This window comes from Arctopsyche grandis, chromosome 3 (assembly GCF_051622035.1).
Source record: "Arctopsyche grandis isolate Sample6627 chromosome 3, ASM5162203v2, whole genome shotgun sequence".
NCBI classification, from domain to species: Eukaryota; Metazoa; Arthropoda; class Insecta; order Trichoptera; family Hydropsychidae; genus Arctopsyche; species Arctopsyche grandis.
Genome location: NC_135357.1, coordinates 38,001,430 through 38,023,429, shown reverse-complemented (window position 1 = coordinate 38,023,429; position 22,000 = coordinate 38,001,430). Strand labels below are relative to the sequence as shown.

The 22,000-nt window shown below is 40.3% G+C and overlaps 1 protein-coding gene across 1 annotated transcript; it reads left to right on the top strand.

Annotated features, from left to right (window-relative positions):
• The first annotated feature begins 242 nt into the window (after positions 1-242).
• LOC143909265 (uncharacterized) lies at positions 243-15,387 on the top strand. Its single transcript, XM_077427173.1, has 3 exons — positions 243-1,024; positions 1,281-5,039; positions 15,259-15,387. Exons 2-3 carry the CDS (start codon positions 1,935-1,937, stop codon positions 15,385-15,387), a joined length of 3,234 nt encoding a protein of 1,077 aa, XP_077283299.1. The 5' UTR covers positions 243-1,024; positions 1,281-1,934.
• The last annotated feature ends 6,613 nt before the right edge of the window (positions 15,388-22,000 follow it).

Sequence of the window (22,000 nt, the reverse complement as noted above, 5' to 3'; positions counted from 1 at the left end):
AACCTAACCCAACCTAGCCTTACTATCACCGAAATAAAAGAATTCAACAATGCAAAAATAAACACAAAACTCGCTAACCTCACCAAACCTAACCGAACCAAGCCTTACTATCACCGAAATCAAAGAAATCGACATTGCAAAAATATACACGAAACTCGCGTCACTCACCAAACCTAACCCAACCTAACCTAACCATCACCGAAATCAAAAAAATCGAGATTTTAAAATTTAAACAAAACTCGTGTTCCGACTTTTGTAATGACGTGTGGCAAACAGTCTTATTAACTGATTGTCGATTGGCATTATTGACGAGTTGGCATTAGTGTCGGCCCAAGCGGAAATACGCGACGGTCGACAGAGTTCGTGCAGACGGCGTACGGACAACTTGTGTTCCGTACGCTCCGCTGAACCACCACGTGCAAATTTTACATTTCAATAAACTACATCAAACCATTATCGAAGTCTTTTCCATGATGGTCACTTCGAACCGGACACCAGTAACCTAGGCCACAACACCAAACGGACAAACCAATAGGAAAAAACGTGGTCGAGAAAAAATGGATGTCAATTAAGAAATCGGTATCGTTCCTTTGTTACTATCCATACCTTTCCAATACTAATAACATGTTTGCTTCTATTTCAGCAATATATTGATTGATGTACAGAGGTACATGACCGCGTGATTGACGCAGAAAATATATAAATAAAAACATAACCTACAAAGACGCATGGGACACAGAGGTAATCCAAAATTATCGGAACGATCACATAAACATCGTAAAGGATATTCAAGTAAGTGAATGTATTCAATCTCAGGCAATCTGTTCAAAAGGCAATCATGTGGGTAGGTCAGTTTTTAAAATATGTTTTAAAGTATAACAATTAATTAACGCGATTGTATAAAATAATATCGCGCTACGAAGGAATGTTTCATCGGTCGCATCGAATTTCGTATTAAAAGTGTAAAATCAGATGTAGTGTAAAATTAGCAAAGCACGTGGGGAATTATACTTGTAGCCCCAAAGTGGCTTAAACCAAGTACATACCGGTATATTCATATCGGTAGATCTTTGTTTCTTAATGTGTGTAGAAACACCCTCCCCCCCCCCCCCTTCCACGATAAATGTGGAATTATACTTGTAGCCCCAAAGTGGCTTAAACCAAGTACATACCGGTATATTCATATCGGTAGATCTTTGTTTCTTAATGTGTGTAGAAACACCCTCCTTCCCCCCCCCCCCTTCCACGATAAATGTGGAAAAATACTTGTAGCCCTAAAGTGGATTAAACCAAGTACATACCGGTATATTCATATATCGGTAGACCTCGTTGTTTTTTAATGTGTGTAGAAACTTCGCCCCCCCCCCCCCCCTCCACAATAAATGTGGAAAAATACTTGTAGCCCTAAAGTGGATTAAACCAAGTACATACCGGTATATTCATATATCGGTAGACCTCGTTGTTTTTTAATGTGTGTAGAAACTTCGCCCCCCCCCCCTCCACAATAAATGTGGAAAAATACTTGTAGCCCTAAAGTGGATTAAACCAAGTACATACCGGTATATTCATATATCGGTAGACCTCGTTGTTTTTTAATGTGTGTAGAAACTTCGCCCCCCCCCCCTCCACAATTAATGTGGAAATATACTTGTAGCCCTAAAGTGGATTAAACCAAGTACATACAGTGGTGATTTAAAATAAATCACAAGACTTGTAGCCCCAAAGGGGATTAAATCAAGCACCCACCAATTTAGGGTTGTTATTTCTTCCAAAATATGTTGGATAGATTCTGGTGATAATAGTTAAAGTAGAATATTAAGATTCACGGTTAATCATTGAATATTATTACCTTATCTCTACGAATAGTTCAATTGACAGCTATAGTAGAGAATAACTGTATTTATGAGACGAAATAGTGCAACTTTCTGAAACAAATGTCAAGTGCTGAAAACGAGGAAATAGAAGCTTCGACTTCCAAGTCGCATAAAGGTCGAAATCCAACTAGGGACGTAGAACCTATTAGAGACAGGTCAAGCTCTAGAATACATCAGACTCGAAGTCAGACTCAATCGATAGAAATATTAGCGAAGGAAAATAAAGTAGAAGTTATAATGACGTCAATAGAATTAAGGTATTCAGGCGCGGTACAAAGACTAAAAGGAAAAATAGATAAATCCTCCGAATTAGATGAAGGACAGTATCAAACCATTAAAGAAGCATACGATTATGTCCGAAAACTCCATTACGAGTATTTAGATAACCTTACAGACATATCGAAAGCGGCCAAAATAGACGAAGAGTACGATGCAATTACAATAACAGTTAAAAATCTTAAAGCAGCATTAGATTGCCAATCCTTTCAAGATAGTAAACTAAAGGTAGAGCAAGCAACAATTAAATTTGCTAGAGATAAGTTACCGACGTTAACCATTCCCACATTTCAGGGAGATCCATCTGAATGGCAATCGTTTCAACAAGCTTTTAAGAATATAATAGGAAACAAAACGGAATATTCGAATGTCACGAAATTGCAATATTTGCATCAATCCTTAATCGGTCCCGCTTTGGCAGCTGTATCAGGTTTAGATATTAGCTCAGACAATTACGAAATAGCTTGGAGTATTTTAGACAAGCAATATAATTTACCAAGACTTAATCTCAAAACTAGGATTAATTCACTTTGTGACTTAAAATTAATCACAAGAGAATCACATATCGAATTGAGAAATCTATTGAATCAGGTAACAGTGTGTATTAAAAACATTGAATCGTTGGGTTACGCGAGAGAAATTTTAGATCCATGGGTAACATGTTTAGTTCTAAGGAAATTACCTTTTAATATAGTAAGAGACTGGGAAATATCGCTGGTTAGCAGAGAAATGCCACCATATGAAAGTTTAGAGACATTCTTGCAGAATAGATGTAATGTATTACAATCTACTGCATCTGTAACTACGGTGAAGGAATTCCCTCATAGTCGTCAAAGAATCATGAGAACTCATGTCGCGAACAAAAACCCATCAAGTAAGGTAAACGCATGCGCATTCTGTCGAAATAATCATTTCATAGGCAAATGTGATAAATTCAAAGCAAAATCCAGTATGGAAAGAAATGAATTCGTTAAATCTAATAACATGTGTTTTAAATGTTTAAATTCATCGCATAAGATAACAAATTGCAAGTCTAACTATAATTGCTTAAGGTGCAAACAAAACCATCACACTTTGTTGCATCAGGACGATACATTTAGTTCCAATAATACGGGAAGGAAGTCAATTAATGCTCATTCTACTCATTTCTCTCAAAGGGAGATAATTTTACCGACGGTACAAGTAGACATTATAACGTCCAATGGAACGGTCGTTAAGGGTCGCACATTATTAGATTCCGGCTCACAAGTCAACTATGTTACCACATCTTTCGCTAAGAAGAATAACTTCAAATTAGAGAAAATCTCTCAAAAAATTGTAGGTATCGCTAATCAAGAAAGTAGCATTCGTCACATCACCAAGGTGACCATAAGGTCTTCAACCACTAATTACTCAACCAAAGTGTTGTGTTTGGTATTACCAGAAATTACTGGCGAAATTCCAACTGTGAAACTGGATCAACAGTTAATTTCAATACCAGCGGGAATCAAGTTATCAGATCCCCTTTGGAATAAACCGACGCCAATCGATTTATTGCTCGGCGCCGAGATTTGCGTTCATGCTATGAAAGCAGGAACCATCCAGTTAGGAAAAGGTATGCCTATCTTAAAGGATACCGAATTCGGATGGACAATAGTTGGTCCATATCCCGAAGTAAATAATGCTCCAGGGAAGAGCCACATAGGCTTAAGTCAATTAGACAGTCACATTCAAAACTTTTGGATGATCGACCAGGTTCCTATGGTAAAACATCAATCTCTTGAGGAGAAAAGATGTGAGGAACATTTCCAAGCACACACATCACGAGATAAAAACGGTAGATTTTGTGTAGCTTTACCATATAAAAATTCCCCGGTAGTATTAGGAAGTTCATTGCACATTGCGGAGAAAAGACACAAAACTTTGGAAAGACGTTTTTTAGCCAATAATAATTTAAAAATGGAATACAATAAAGTTTTAGAAGAGTACATAAATTTAGGACATATGTCAGAGTGTGAACCTCCGGAGGCACATGAGGTTCATTGTTATTTACCTCATCACGTCGTGGTTAAGGAGTCTAGCCTTACCACTAAATATCGTGTAGTTTTTGATGCGTCCGCAAAGACAACGTCTAATATCTCACTAAATAATATTTTGATGGTGGGACCTAATGTCCAATCAGATTTGTTAAGTTTACTACTCAACTTTCGACTCCATAAATACGTGATTACTGCGGATATTAAGCAGATGTACCGACAGATTCAAATAGCAGAGAAAAATAAAAATGTACAACGAATCATTTGGCGAACAGATCCCCAGAGTAAATTCAAGCATTACAAGCTTAATACAGTAACATTCGGAACTGCTTCAGCCCCATTTTTAGCTACTAGATGTCTAAATCAGTTAGCAGAGGAGAATAGAAACAAATATCCCATCGCTAGTAAAGTGATCGAACGTGATTTTTATGTTGATGATTTGCTCACGGGAACTAATACTATTGAAGCTGGTAAATTATTAAAGGTTCAACTGGAAACCATATTATTATCAGCCGGTATGCCCTTAAGCAAATGGACATCGAACAACTCCGATATAATCACGGATGTTAAAGCTGACGATTGTTCAGATTTTAACTTCTCTAACGAATCACACAAAACTTTAGGTTTATTTTGGAAACCGCGGGAAGACGTTTTTGTATTTAAGGTTCAAACCGAAGTCGAGACTGAAAATATAACAAAAAGAAACTTTTTATCAGTAATTAGTCAGATCTTCGACCCATTAGGACTATTATCTCCATTGTTAATTAATTATAAGATATTAATGCAATCTGTCTGGCAACAAACCATTGGTTGGGATGAATTCATTCCTCAGACAATCTTCAAAAAATGGAAAGATTGTCAATTATCCAATACAGTCATGAAACTTTATAAAATTCCTAGATTGATAATACTAAATAATGTCATTAATATACAGGCACACGGATTTTGTGACGCATCCGAGAAAGCTTATGGTGCTTGTATTTATGTAAAATGTACTGATCAATTGGGAAATTCCAAATGTCATCTTGTGTGTTCTCGTTCGAGAGTCGCTCCGCTCAATTTTGTAACTATTCCGCGTTTAGAGCTGTGCTCCGCTATGTTATTATCAAAGTTAATGAAGTCAACAATAGACCAATTAACAATTCATATTAATGAAAAATATTATTGAACGGATTCAACCGTCGCATTGCATTGGATTAGAGGAGAGTCATGTAAATGGACCACCTTCGTTGCCAATCGAGTGGCCGAAATCCAATCAATATCTCAACCCATTGAGTGGTACCATGTCTCCTCTACAGACAATCCAGCAGATTTAATTTCTCGAGGGACTCAACCATCAGAATTAAATCATAATTCGTTATGGTGGGACGGCCCTAGTTGGTTGAAATTAGACGAATCACGATGGCCTCGAAGACCTCCTGAGATCACAATAGATCTTCCAGAGAGAAGGGTAGTCACTAACGCTACCCTTGTGAGGGAAAATAATTGGATAGATAAACATTCTCATCTTCCAAGACTCCTTCGAGTTTTATCATATGTTCGTCGGCCACTAAGGAATAAACAATTAAACGTTAAAGAAAATAACGAACCGTCCGCTTTAGAATTAAAAGATGCTTTAAATAATTTGATAAGGTTATCGCAAATGGAATCATTTCCATTGGAATATCGTTTGCTGAGCAAGGGACATCCAATTCCCAGTAGCAGTAAATTAGCTAAATTGTCCCCTCTATTCCACGAGAATTTAATTTGTGTTGGAAGTAGACTTCCTCTGGGAACAACTCTATCAACGTCACCCATTATCTTGTCAAATAAGCATAAACTTACACACATGATTGTCCGAGACGCGCACTTGAAATATATTCACTTGGGTACTCAAGCCTTACTGTCGTTATTGCGGCAGACCTATTGGCCATTGGCCGGACATAATACTGTCAAAGGAGTGGTGCGTTCATGTGTCATTTGTTTCAGAAATAAACCACTGTCACACAATAGATTAAAGGGATTACTCCCGCTTGAACGTACCACTGCGAATTTTCCTTTCAGTCATGTGGGGATAGATTTCGCAGGACCTTTTCCTGTGAAGAGTGGTTGCAATAAGAATTCTAAGATAATTAAGGGTTACGTTTGTGTCTTTGTGTGTTTTTCCAGTAAGGCAGTTCACTTGGAACTTGTCGGAGACTTAACGAGTTCAAATTTCTTAAATTGTTTAAGAAGATTCGTAGCCAGACGTGGCAGGCCCAATACGATATATTCCGACAATGCTACTAATTTTGTCGGTGCAAGTCGTGAACTCGTTAATTTAGTAAAATTAATTTACGAACGTCCTCATGAGGAGAAGCTACTACGGTATGTAGCCTCCGAAGGGATTCGTTGGAAGTTTAACCCGCCAAGGGCGCCTCACATGGGAGGGCTGTGGGAAGCAGCGGTTAAATCCATGAAGATTCATTTAAACAAGGTGTTAAAGGCCACCACCTTAAATTTCGAATCATTTTGTACGGTATTGACTCAAATAGAAGCTTGCATGAATTCCCGTCCTCTTAGTCCCTTGTCTTCGGATCCACTAGACCTTTTACCCCTCACACCTGGACATTTCTTAATTGGCAGATCCTTACTCGCTCTTCCAATGGAGGTTAAATATAACACTAATGTCCATGCCAATCTGCTTCAGATACAATTGACCACAGCAGCATTTTGGAAACGTTGGTCGGCGGAATATTTACATTCTTTGCAGTTACGACACAAATGGAAGAAGGACTCGAGCAACAATCTGAGTGTGGGTCAAATGGTCCTGTTAAAGGAGGAACACATGCTGCCAACCCGATGGGTCTTGGGTCGAGTCACTAAATTGTATCCCGGACCAGATGGCAGAGTTCGAGTCGTCGACGTCTTTACTGCCAGCGGAGAGTTTCGTCGGTCCAGTCATCTAGTGGCGCCATTGCCGATTCTACCACAAGGACCACTTGACAGGAAGGAAGATCAGCAAGAGGGAGGAGAAACAGCAGCTTCAATTCCGTCAACTTCGGTAGCTTAGTTTAACCCGAAGACACTACCCCCAACTCATATTACTTATTAGATGTAATCATGAGTTTAAATCATTCAATGTTAATAGTAGTACTCCGTAATTCACTTTAATTGTGTTGTGTGTATAATTTAAGCTATTTTCATTTTAACATTCGGCAGTATATATCTCCGAATTTAATCTAATCATTTTGTCTTTATAATATAAGACTTGTCTCATGTCATCACTCGGAAGGATTATATCCGAGTTTAAAATAAACTGTTCAAATTTGACAGTTAAAATTAGATTCATGATTTGTTAATGTTAGTCTCCAAGCCACACTTAATGGAGCATCTTAAATTATTTCATGTCTACTTAATTATAACCTGCCGGGAGTCATCCGCAGGTCTTATGTTTCTTGTTATGAAAACATAAGTTAACTCTTACTGTTTATAGTATTTATGTGAATCATAGAATAAGTAAATATTATAATACTGAACATTTCGATGTTTAACGTAGAGACATCTATAATCATAGTTCGCCTTCATTTCCTGCTTGTAGGAATGAATGAATGACTTTCCAATTTACTTTTAATTTAGCAATGTTTGTGCTACTTGTTGATGAAATCAAGTTAACTTAGGAGCATTACACTCACTAATCAAGTTTAGTTGATCGGTAATAGCTGATCTGTCTTGACAACTGTAACAGTGTCAACATTGTATTGTCTAAGTTAACATCAAGATGAGGAATGCTTAAGTTTTAAACCATATACAGTCCACTCTCTCTTCTTTAAAGTAAACTTATCTTGTAATGCTTATTCACAGCTTCAAAGGAGATTTCAAAAATTTTAATGTAAATAGAAACAACATTCACCAGAGGTATACCTATAAGTTGAAATATTACTGAACCAATAAATTGATTTTATCCTCACACTGGATGAGGCAAAGGTTTCATTATTCACCCTCTATTTAATTATTTTAAGAGCTATGATTTATTGTAAACGACTCGTCAGTAATGCTGTAACTCTGTAGAATAACTGTATTGTTCAACAGTTTTCCTATGTGGGACTATGTTCCGACTTTTGTAATGACGTGTGGCAAACAGTCTTATTAACTGATTGTCGATTGGCATTATTGACGAGTTGGCATTAGTGTCGGCCCAAGCGGAAATACGCGACGGTCGACAGAGTTCGTGCAGACGGCGTACGGACAACTTGTGTTCCGTACGCTCCGCTGAACCACCACGTGCAAATTTTACATTTCAATAAACTACATCAAACCATTATCGAAGTCTTTTCCAACTCGCTTACCTCACCAAACCTAACCCAACCTAACCTAACCATCACCGAAATCAAAGAATTCGACATTGCAAAAATATACATAAAACTCGCTAACCTTACCAAACCTATCCCAACCTAACCTTACCATCACCGAAATCAAAGAATTCAACATTGCAAAAATATACACAAACCTCGCTTACCTCATTTAACCTAACCCAACCTAACGTAAACATGACCGAAATCAAAGAATTCGACATTGCAAAAATATACACAAAACTCGCTTCCCTCACTAAACCTAACCCAACCTAACCTAACCATCTTCGAAATCAAAGAATTCGACATTGCAAAAAAAAAACACAAAACTCGCTTACCTCACTAAACCTAACCCAACCTAACCTTACCATCACCGAAATCAAAGAATTCTAAATTTTAAAAATAAACACAAATCTCGCTAACCTCACCAAACCTAACCCAACCTAGCCCTACTATCACCGAAATAAAAGAATTCGACAATGCAAAAATAAACACAAAACTCGCTAACCTCACCAAACCTAACCCAACCTAACCTAACCATCACCGAAATCAAAGAATTCGAGATTGCAAAAATATACACAAAACTCGCTTACCTCACTAAACCTAACCCAAACTAACCTAACCATCACCGAAATCAAAGAATTCGACATTGCAAAAATAAACACAAAACTCGCTAACCTCACCAAACCTAACTTAACCTAACCTAACCATCACCGAAATCAAAGAATTCGAGATTTTAAAATTTAAACAAAACTCGCTTACCTCACCAAACCTAACCCAACCTAACCTTACCATCACCGAAATCAAAGAATTCGACAATGCAAAAATATACCCAAAACCCGCTTACCTCACCAAACCTAACCTAACCTAACCTAACCATCACCGAAATCAAAGAATTCGAGATTGTATGATTTACACAAATCTCGCTAACCTCACCAAACCTAACCCAACCCAACCTAACCGTCACCGAAGTCAAAGAATATGACATTGCAAAAATATACACAAAACTCGCTTACCTCACCATACCCAACCCAACCTAACCTATCCAACACCGAAATCAAAGAATTCGAGTTTTTAAGATTAACACAAATCTCGCTTACCTCACGAAACCTAACCCAACCCAACCTAACCGTCACCGAAGTCAAAGAATTCGACAATGCAAAAATATACACAAAACTCGCTAACCTCACCAAACCTAACCCAACCCAACCTAACCGTCACCGAAATCAAAGAATTCGAGATTGTAAAATTTTCACAAAAATCGCTTACCTCACAGAACCTAACCCAACCGAGCCTTACTTTAACTGAAATCAAAAAGATCGACATATTAAAAATATACACAAAACTCGCTCACTTCACCAAACCTAACCTAACCTAGCCTAACTATCACCGAAATCAAAGAAATCGACATTGCAAAAATATACACAAAACTCGCTTACCTCACTAAACCTAACCCAACCTAACCTAACCATCACCGAAATCAAAGAATTCGACATTGCAAAAATAAACACAAAACTCGCTAACCTCACCAAACCTAACCCAACCAAGCCTAACTATCACCGAAATTAAAGAATTCGACAATGCAAAAATATACACAAAACTCGCTAACCTCACCAAACCTAACCCAACCTAGCCTTACTATCACCGAAATCAAAGAATTCGACATTGCAAAAATATACAAAAAATTCGCTAACCTCACCAATTCTAACACAACCTAACCTAACCATCACCGAAATCAAAGAATTCGACATTGCAAAAATATACATAAAACTCGCTTAACTCACCAAACCTAACGTAACCTAACTTAACCATCACCGAAATCAAAAAACTCGAGTTTTTAAGATTTACACAAAACTCACTAACCTCACCAAACCTAACCCAACCCAACCTAACCGTCACCGAAATCAAAGAATTCAACAATGCAAAAATATACAAAAAACTCGCTAACCTCACCAAACCTAACCGAACCAAGCCTTACTATCACCGAAATCAAAGAAATCGACATTGCAAAAATATACACGAAACTCGCTTAACTCACCAAACCTAACCCAACCTAACGTAACCATCACCGAAATCAAAAAAATCGAGATTTTAAAATTTAAACAAAACTCGCTTACCTTACTAAACCTAACCCAACCTAACCTTACCATCACCGAAATCAAAGAATTCGACATTGCAAAAATATACACAAAACTCGCTTACCTCACTAAACCTAACCCAACCTAACCTTACCATCACCGAAATCAAAGAATTCGACATTGCAAAAATAAACACAAAACTCGCTAACCTCACCAAACCTAACCCAACCCAACCTAACCGTCACCGAAATCAAAGAATTCGACATTGCAAAAATATACACGAAACTCGCTTCACTCACCAAACTTAACCCAACCTAACTTAACGAACAACGAAATCAAAGAACTCGAGTTTTTAAGATTTACACAAAACTCGCTAACCTCACCGAACCTAACCCAACCAAGCCTTACTATCACCGAAATCAAAGAATTCGACATTGCAAACATATACACAAAACTCGCTAACCTTACCAAACCTATCCCAACCTAACATAACCATCACCGAAATCAAAGAATTCGATATTGCAAAAATATACACAAAACTCGCTAACCTCACAAAACCTAACCCAACCCAACCTAACCGTCACCGAAATCAAAGAATTCGACATTGCAAAAATATACACGAAACTCGCTCACCTCACCAAACCTAACTCAACCTAGCCTAACTATCACCGAAATCAAAGAATTCGACAATGCAAAAATATACCCAAAACCCGCTAACCTCACAAAACCTAACCCAACCTAGCCTTACTCTTACCGAAATCAAAGAATTCGACATTTTAAAAATATACACAAAACTCGCTAACCTCACCAAACCTTACCCAACCTAGCCTAACTTTTACCGAAATCAAAGAATTCGACATTGCAAAAATATACATAAAACTCGCTAACCTTACCAAACCTATCCCAACCTAACCTTACCATCACCGAAATCAAAGAATTCGACATTGCAAAAATATACACAAACCTCGCTTTCCTCATTTAACCTAACCCAACCTAACGTAAACATCACCGAAATCAAAGAAATCGACATTGCAAAAATTAAAATTAAACTCGCTTACCTCACCAAACCTTACCCAACCTAGCATATCTATCACCGAAATCAAAGAATTCGACAATGCAAAAATATACACAAAACTCGCTAGCCTCACCAAACCTAACCCAATCTAACCTAACCATCACCGAAATCAAAGAATTCGACATTGCAAAAATATACACAAAACTCGCTTCCCTCACTAAACCTTTTTTTTTTTTTTTTTTTTTTTTTTTTTTTTTTTTTTTTTCCTATGCGTGGGAGGAGAAAATCTTCAATAAGACTCCCTCTAGTCCGCACTAGAGGGAAGTGTCAGATTTTTACTGACTAAAAACTCCCCCGACTCACCTCACCCCTTTGGGGACCCCACTCGTTGGTGGATTGCTTCCGCAGGGGCTGATTTCGTCCTTGTTGGCTTCTCCTTTTTGTGCGGATCCCTCCTTTCCAGTTCATCTAGTTGACCCGCTTGGTTTCTGTTTCCTGAAAAACATTCATTTGCAGTATTAATCATAGGCTGGTAATAGTATATCTATATCTATGGGTTGACATCTATTCATTTCCTTCTATAAGTCTTTCCGCTTTCCTTAGCCGTTCGGCCTCCTCCTTCTGCTTCATGACGCTCCTTGCGAACTCTGCGAATGCTTCCCAAGAGGCTACGTCTTTAGTGATGTTCTGTGCTATGTCTTCAGTGTTGACCGGGGTGCTTTCTTCGAGTGTCGCTCTTTCAGATTCCCATGCAGGGCATACGAGGAGTGTATGTTCTGCGTCATCTCTGATTGATGCACAGTGGTGACATCCTGCTGTCGTTTCCTTTCCGATGCGGTTGAGGAATGCTCCGAAACACCCATGGCTGGTTAGTAGCTGGGTTGTGTGGTAGTCCGGTTTTGCGCTTTTCCTCCTTGTCCAGGCTGCGATTGATGGGATCAGTCGATGTGTCCATCTACCTTTGTCTGCGCCGTCCCAGCGGACCTGCCATTCCGTCATGAGCTCCGCCCGTGCCGTCGCTCTTACTTTTTTCGTTCCCTCCTTTCTTCCCTCGTATACCTTCTTTCTTTCATGTGCCAGTAGGTCGATGGGTGGTACTCCAGCAATAACCAGTACTGCGCACTCGGATACTGTTGTATATGCCGATACGATTCTCAGTACGCCCCTGCGTTGTACTCTTGCGAGGTATTTCCTGGTTCTCTCCACTGCCATGCTGGGCGCCCATATTGGTGCACCGTATAGGATCACCGAGTGCACTACGCTGTTGAGTAGTTTTCTTCGGCATGGTTTGGGCCCTCCGATGTTGGGCATTAGTCGTCCGATGTTGTTGACAGCTCTTGCCGCTTTCTCCGCGGCATGCTCAGCTTGTTTCTTAAAGGTTAATTTGTCATCTAGAATTATTCCAAGATAAGTCAAATACCTTTTTAGTCTCACGTCGTATCCCGAAATGGTGATTTTCGGGGGTTCGATTTTTCTTTTTCTGGTGAACAAAACCGCCTCGGTTTTTTGTGGTGCAAGCTGTAGTCCGGCTTCCGTCATCCAGTCGTTCACCAGGTCGAGAGTGTCGTTTGTGGCGGTCTCGAGGTCCGTTATTTTCCTAGCCACAACAATGATAGCTACGTCGTCTGCAAAACCCACCAGCTTCGCTCCTCCTGGAAGTCTTAATTTAAGAAGTGAGTCGTACATTATGTTCCATAATGTCGGTCCCATGACAGAGCCCTGTGGAACACCAGAGGAGATCTTGCGTTCTGCCAGTCTTGTGATCAGAACCCTCTCCGACAGGTAACTTCCTATTATTCTTACAAGGTAGTCTGGTATTCCACCGAGCTCCGATAGAGCCGACATTATTTTATCCCATCTGGCAGAATTGAAAGCATTTTTAACGTCCAGTGTCACCATTATGCAGTGACTGCTCGTTTTTAATGTTCCACTATGAGCGTCTTTTATTGTCTTTATGACCTCGGCTATTGCGTCTACCGTGGACCGACCGGGTCTGAACCCGTATTGCTGCGAACATAACCCGCCTTCCGTCTCCGTCGTCTTCGCTACTCTCTGTAATATGAGGCGCTCGAGGAGTTTGCCCAATCCGTCCAACATGCACAGTGGCCGGTATGACGACGGCTCCTCCGGTGGTTTGTTGCCCTTGGGTATGAGCACGAGTTTCTGCCTTTTCCATATTTTTGGGAATTCTCCGCTCTTGAGGCAGCTGTTGAATGTCCGCAGCAATGTTTTCGGGCAGACTTTAGCCGATATGCGGAGAATTTCATTCGGTATTCCGTCAGGTCCAGGTGATTTGTCAGTGGACAGCCGTTTTGTTGCCGAGTATAGTTCACCCAGTGTAAACTCTGGGATGTCTTCGGGCTCTATGATCCACGCTTGTGGTGTCGTCTCTTTGTGTGTAGGGAAAAGGTGTGAAACTATCGTTTCCAAATTTCCATCTCTGTTTAAGAAGGGAATTTGGCGGTGGCCGGACAGCTTACCACGGACCATACGATACGCTTGGCCCCATGGGTCCAGGTCCACCGTCGCTATGAGTTGTTCCCACATCAACTTTTTACTCCTCCTGATTGCGTAGGTGACTGCTCTTCTTGCTTCTTTGTGGGCTTCGCTTGCGGTTTCGATGGCCGTTTGGTCGTCCTCGTGGCCTGATCTGTGTCTTCGTTCAGTCCGACAGTGCTCTCTTCGTTTTCTTGTGCAGGTTCTTCGCAGCTCTGCAATTTCGTCGTTCCACCAATATTGTGGTTTCCGTCCCACTCCACCCTTCTTCGGCATCGAGGCCTCGCAAGCCCGAGTGATCGCTGCCGTTGTCTCTTTGCAAAGTTCTGTTCCAGTTGTGGTATCTTGAATACGGCCACACTCGAACTTGAGCGTCTCTTCGCACGTTTTAGTGTCTAGCTTGCTGACGGCCCACCTTGTCGGCTCGGTCTTATGCGGGGTCGAATCGGTCGTTCTTGTGTCTCTTAGCTCGTATGAGATGTATTGGTGGTCGCTTAGTGTTGTGTCGCTGAGCACCTCCCAGTTGGTAATGCGGCCAATGGTGTCCTCGTCCGCGAAAGCGACGTCGACTATGGAGCCAGTGCTTCCTCTGACGAAGGTATTTGCACTTCCGGTGTTCAGGACATGCAGGTTTAGTCTGGCCATTGTGTCAGCTAGTAGGCGACCGCGCTCATCGGTGATAGGTGATTCCCACTCTGTAGACTTTGCATTGAAGTCTCCGGCAACGACCACTCGTCCTGTGCTCCTGCTGACGCTCGCCTCCAATTCGTGCAAAAACAGTACGAAGTCCGAGACCGAGGCGTTCGGCGAACAGTAACAGCTGTAGAACCGCACGCCCCGCACCCGAACCCAGACTGCACCTACCTGTGGTGTTCCTGCCTCTGTGATTATCCCGCTTCCGCGTGAGATGTAGATCGCCGAGCGCTGGGTTGTGTCGGCGAACCAATCTCCATTTAATGGGCGATGTTGTTCGCTTATTATTGTGATGTCAATTTTTTTCTCATAGATGGTCTGCAGGAGGAGGTCCTGCGCAGCCCTGCAATGGTTAAGGTTTACCTGGAGGACTCTTATTTTTCCATTTGCAGCCATTATGTTTGTGTCTTCCCCTTCCTCTGTCTCTCCAGTTCGGTTTTGTATGCAGGACACTTGGGTGTCCCTGCCATGTGCTGTGTGTCCGTGCCGCGGTCTTTGCAGACAATGCAGCACAGACTGTTCTCGCATTTGGCCGCTATGTGGCCTCCTTTACCACATCGGCGACACAGTTGGGACCTGTCACTTCCGCTGCAGGTGGCTGCCAAGTGTCCGTACTCCTGGCACTTGTAACAGCGGACCGCTTCTATGTGCTGTCGTACGCGGCAGTTTACCCATCCTACGCGAAGCTTACCTTTTTTTAGGATTGTACGTGCTTTGTCGCTTGCCATCTTTACAACTGCGACTCTTGTTCCGTTGTAAGTGTTGAATAGGCTGACCACTTCAGCCTCCTCGACTGTAAGCGTTCCCAGTACTGGTTTGAGGGCGTCCATCACATCTTGGCGCTCTTCTCCTTCATCCAGGTCCCGCACCTCTATCTTCACCATCGTCGTTAATCTCCTGACCGTTGTGTCGTCACCTAGTGCTGTTTTAATGGCGTCTGCTAGCGTTGTGGGGTTGCCGCCGTTCCTTTCCAGTTCCATTAGGATCATACCGTTCCGGGTTTTTCTGATGCGGTCCACCTGGCATCCAGTTGCAGCGATGTCTACGGTGGTTCTTATTTTTTTGAGAATATCCGCGTACGTGTTGTTATTACTTTCGCTTCGCTTCAGTGTTATCGCTTCGGTTTTTGGGCGCGGTATAGTCAGTTTGGGTTTTTTCTGCTGGACCTTGTTTTGTTGTTGTCGTTGCTGCTGCGTCTGCGGCTGTGGATATGGATACGGCTGTGGGCGCTGCTGCTGTTTTTCTTCCTGTTGCGCTTGCTCCTGTTCCTGTTGCTTCTGTAGCGGCTTCTGGGGCTTCCACTTTTGCTTCCGCTGCTGTTTCCGTTGGGTCTTCCACTCTTCGGTCTCGGTCTGGGTGTTTTTCTCTGTCGTCTCTGTCGCCGTGCTCGCGTCGGAAGCTTTAGATGCAGTTTTGTTGATTTTTCCCTCACTAAACCTAACCCAACCTAACCTAACCATCACCGAAATCAAAGAATTCGACATTGCAAAAATATACACAAAACTCGCTTACCTCACCATACCGAACCCAACCTAACCTAACCATCAAGGAAATCAAAGAATTCGACATTGCAAAAATAAACACAAAACTTGCAAACCTCACCAAACCTAACCCAACCTAGCCTAACTATCACCGAAATAAAAGAATTCAACATTGCAAAAATATACACAAAACTCGCTTCCCTCACTAAACCTAACCCAACCTAACCTAACCATCACCGAAATCAAAGAATTCGACATTGCAAAAATATACACAAAACTCGCTTACCTCACCATACCGAACCCAACCTAACCTAACCATCACCGAAATCAAAGAAATCGACATTGCAAAAATATACAAGAAACTCGCTTAACTCACCAAACCTAACTCAACCTAACCTAACCATCACCGAAATCAAAAAAATCGAGATTTTAAAATTTAAACAAAACTCGCTATCCTCACCAAACCTAACCCAACCTAACCTAACCATCACCGAAATCAAAGAATTCGACATTGCAAAAATATACACGAAACTCGCTTTACTCACCAAACCTAACCCAACATAACCTAACCATCACCGAAATCAAAGAATTCGACAATGCAAAAATATACACAAAACTCGCTAGCCTCACCAAACCTAACCCAATCTAACCTAACCATCACCGAAATCAAAGAATTCGACATTGCAAAAATATACACAAAACTCGCTTCCCTCACTAAACCTAACCCAACCTAACCTAACCATCACCGAAATCAAAGAATTCGACATTGCAAAAATATACACAAAACTCGCTTACCTCACCAAACCTAACCCAACCTAGCCTAACTATCACCGAAATCAAAGACATCTACAATGCAAAAATATACACAAAACCCACTAACCTCACCAAACCTAACCCAACCTTACCTTTCCATCACCGAAATCAAAGAATTCGACATTGCAAAAATTTACACGAAACTCGCTTACCTCACCAAACCTAACCCAACCTAGCCTAACTATCACCGAAATCAAAGAATTCGACATCGGAAAAATATACACAAAACCCACTAACCTCACCAAACCTAACCCAACCTTACCATACCATCACCGAAATCAAAGAATTCGACATTGCAAAAATATACACGAAATTCGCTCACTTCACCAAACCTTACTCAACCCAACCTTACCGACACCGAAATCAAAGAATTCGAGATTTTCAGATTTTCACATAACTCGCTAACCTCACCAAACCTAACCCAACCTAGCCTAACTATCACCGAAATCAAAGAATTCGACATTGCAAAAATATACAAAAAATTCGCTAACCTCACCAATTCTAACACAACCTAACCTAACCATCACCGAATTCAAAGAATTCGACATTGCAAAAATATACATAAAACTCGCTTAACTCACCAAACCTAACGTTACCTAACTTAACCATCACCGAAATCAAAAAACTCGAGTTTTTAAGATTTACACAAAACTCACTAACCTCAACAAACCTAACCCAACCCAACCTAACCGTCACCGAAATCAAAGAATTCGACATTGCAAAAATATACACAAAACTCGCTCTCCTCACCATACCGAACCCAACCTAACCTAACCATCACCGAAATCAAAGAATTCGACATTGCAAAAATAAACACAAAACTTGCAAACCTCACCAAACCTAACCCAACCTAGCCTTACTATCACCGAAATAAAAGAATTCAACAATGCAAAAATAAACACAAAACTCGCTAACCTCACCAAACCTAACCGAACCAAGCCTTACTATCACCGAAATCAAAGAAATCGACATTGCAAAAATATACACGAAACTCGCTTAACTCACCAAACCTAACCCAACCTAACCTAACCATCACCGAAATCAAAAAAATCGAGATTTTCAAATTTAAAAAAAACTCGCTTACCTCACCAAACCTAACCCAACCTAACCTAACCATCACCGAAATCAAAGAATTCGACATTGCAAAAATATACACGAAACTCGCGTCACTCACCAAACCCAACCCAACCTAACCTAACCATCACCGAAATCAAAAAAATCGAGATTTTAAAATTTAAACAAAACTAGCTTACCTCACCAAACCTAACCCAACCTAACCTAACCATCACCGAAATCAAAGAATTCGACATTGCAAAAATATACATAAAACTCGCTAACCTTACCAAACCTATCCCAACCTAACCTTACCATCACAGAAATCAAAGAATTCAACATTGCAAAAATATACACAAACCTCGCTTACCTCATTTAACCTAACCCAACCTAACGTAAACATGACCGAAATCAAAGAATTCGACATTGCAAAAATATACACAAAACTCGCTTCCCTCACTAAACCTAACCCAACCTAACCTAACCATCTTCGAAATCAAAGAATTCGACATTGCAAAAATATACACAAAACTCGCTTACCTCACCAAACCTAACCCAACCTAGCCTAACTATCACCGAAATTAAAGAATTCGACAATGCAAAAATATACACAAAACTCGCTTACCTCACCAAACCTAACCAAACCTAGCCTAACTATCACCGAATAAAAAGAAATCGACAATGCAAAAATATACACAAAACTCGCTAACCCCACCAAACCTAACCCAACCAAACCTAACCGTCACCGAAATCAAAGAATTCGACATTGCAAAAATATACACGAAACTCGCTTAACTCACCAAACCTAACCCAACCTAACTTAACGATTAACGAAATCAAAGAACTCGAGTTTTCAAGATTTACACAAAACTCGCCAACCTTACCAAACCTAACCCAACCCAACCTAACCGTCACCGAAATCAAAGAATTCGACATTGCAAAAAAATACACAAAACTCGCTTACCTCACCAAACCTAACCCAACCTAGCCTAACTATCACCGAAATTAAAGAATTCGACAATGCAAAAATATACACAAAACTCGCTAACCTCACCATACCTAACCGAACCTAGCCCTACTATCACCGAAATAAAAGAATTCGACAAAGCAAAAATATACACAAAACTCGCTAACCTCACCAAACCTAACCCAACCCAACCTAACCGTCACCGTAATCAAAGAATTGGACATTGCAAAAATATACACAAAACTCGGTTACCTCACTAAACCTAACCCAACCTAGCCTCACTATCACCGAAATAAAAGAATTCGACAATGCAAAAATATACACAAAACTCGCTAACCTCACCAAACCTAACCCAACCTAGCCTTACTATCACCGAAAACAAAGAATTCGACAATGCAAAAATATACACAAAACCCGCTAACCTCACCAAAACTAACCCAACCTAACCTAACCATCACCGAAATCAAAGAATTCGAGATTGCAAAAATATACACAAAACTCGCTTACCTCACTTAACCTAACCCAACCTAACCTAACCATCACCGAAATCAAAGAATTCGACATTGCAAAAATATACACGAAATTTGCTTCACTCACCAAACCTCACCCAACCTAACTTAACGATCAACGAAATCAAAGAACTCGAGTTTTTAAGATTTACACAAAACTCGCTAACCTCACCAAACCTAACCCAACCTAACCTAACCATCACCGAAATCAAAGAATTCGACATTGCAAAAATATACACGAAACTCGCTTACCACACCAAACCTAACCCAACCTAACCTTACCGTCACCGAAATCAAAGAATTCGACAATGCAAAAATATACACAAAACTTGCTTACCTTACCAAACCTATCCCAACCTAACATAACCATCACTGAAATCAGAGAATTCGATATTGCAAAAATATACACAAAACTCGCTAACCCCACCAAACCTAACCCAACCAAACCTAACCGTCACCGAAATCAAAGAATTCGACATTGCAAAAATATACACGAAACTCGCTTAACTCACCAAACCTAACCCAACCTAACTTAACGATCAACGAAATCAAAGAACTCGAGTTTTCAAGATTTACACAAAACTCGCTAACCTTACCAAACCTAACCCAACCCAACCTAACCGTCACCGAAATCAAAGAATTCGACATTGCAAAAAAATACACAAAACTCGCTTACCTCACTAAACCTAACTCAACCCAACCTAACCGTCACCGAAATCAAAATCGACATTGCAAAAATATACACGAAACTCGCTTCACTCACCAAACCTAACCAAACTTAACCTAACCGTCACCGAAATCAAAGAATTCGACATCGCAAAAATATACACAAAACTCGCTAACCTCACCAAACCTAACCGAACCTAGCCCTACTATCACCGAAATAAAAGAATTGGACATTGCAAAAATATACACAAAACTCGGTTACCTCACTAAACCTAACCCAACCTAGCCTCACTATCACCGAAATAAAAGAATTCGACAATGCAAAAATATACACAAAACTCGCTAACCTCACCAATTCTAACCCAACCTAGCCTTACTATCACCGAAAACAAAGAATTCGACAATGCAAAAATATACACAAAACCCGCTAACCTCACCAAAACTAACCCAACCTAACCTAACCATCACCGAAATCAAAGAATTCGACATTGCAAAAATATACACGAAATTTGCTTCACTCACCAAACCTCACCCAACCTAACTTAACGATCAACGAAATCAAAGAACTCGAGTTTTTAAGATTTACACAAAACTCGCTAACCTCACCAAACCTTTACCCAACCTAACCTAACCATCACCGAAAACAAAGAATTCGACAATGCAAAAATATACACAAAACTCGCTAACCTAACCAACCCTCACCCAACCTAGCCTTACCATCACCGAAATCAAAGAATTTGACATTGCAAAAATATACACGAATCTCGCTTCACTCACCAAACCTAACCCACCCTAACTTAACGATCATCGAAATCAAAGAACTCGAGTTTTTTAGATTTACACAAAACTCGCTATCGTCACCAAACCTAACCCAACCCAACCTAACCGTCACCGAATCCAAAGAATTCGACATTGCAAAAATATACACAAAACTCGCTTACCTCACTAAACCTAACCCAACCTAACCTTACCATCACCGAAATCAAAGAATTCGACATTGCAAAAATATACACGAAACTCGCTTCACTCACCAAACCTAACCCAACCTAACTTAACGATCAACAAAATCAAAGAACTCGAGTTTTTAAGATTAACACAAAACTCGCTAACCTCACCAAACATAACCCAACCCAACCTAACCGTCACCGAAATAAAAGAATTCGACAAAGCAAAAATATACACAAAACTCGCTAACCTCACCAAACCTAACCCAACCCAACCTAAACGTCACCGTAATCAAAGAATTGGACATTGCAAAAATATACACAAAACTCGGTTACCTCACTAAACCTGACCCAACCTAGCCTTACTATCACCGAAATAAAAGAATTCGACAATGCAAAAATATACACAAAACTCGCTAACCTCACCAAACCTAACCCAACCTAGCCTTACTATCACCGAAAACAAAGAATTCGACAATGCAAAAATATACACAAAACCCGCTAACCTCACAAAACCTAACCCAACCTAACCTAACCATCACCGAAATCAAAGAATTCGAGATTTTAAAATTTAAACAAAACTCGCTTTACTCACCAAAACTAACTCAACCTAACCTAACCATCACCGAAATCAAAGAATTCGAGATTGCAAAAATATACACAAAACTCGCTTACCTCACTAACCCTAACCCAACCTAACCTAACCATCACCGAAATCAAAGAATTCGACATTGCAAAAATATACACGAAATTTGCTTCACTCACCAAACCTCACCCAACCTAACTTAACGATCAACGAAATCAAAGAAC

Bases quoted from the DNA above. Each gene is read 5' to 3' on its own strand.
- LOC143909265 (XM_077427173.1), top strand. From the start codon at position 1,935: ATGTCAAGTGCTGAAAACGAGGAAATAGAAGCTTCGACTTCCAAGTCG. The intron at 5,040-15,258 runs GTCATGAAACTT...CGGTCTTTGCAG, and splicing joins ATTGTCAATTATCCAATACA to ACAATGCAGCACAGACTGTT.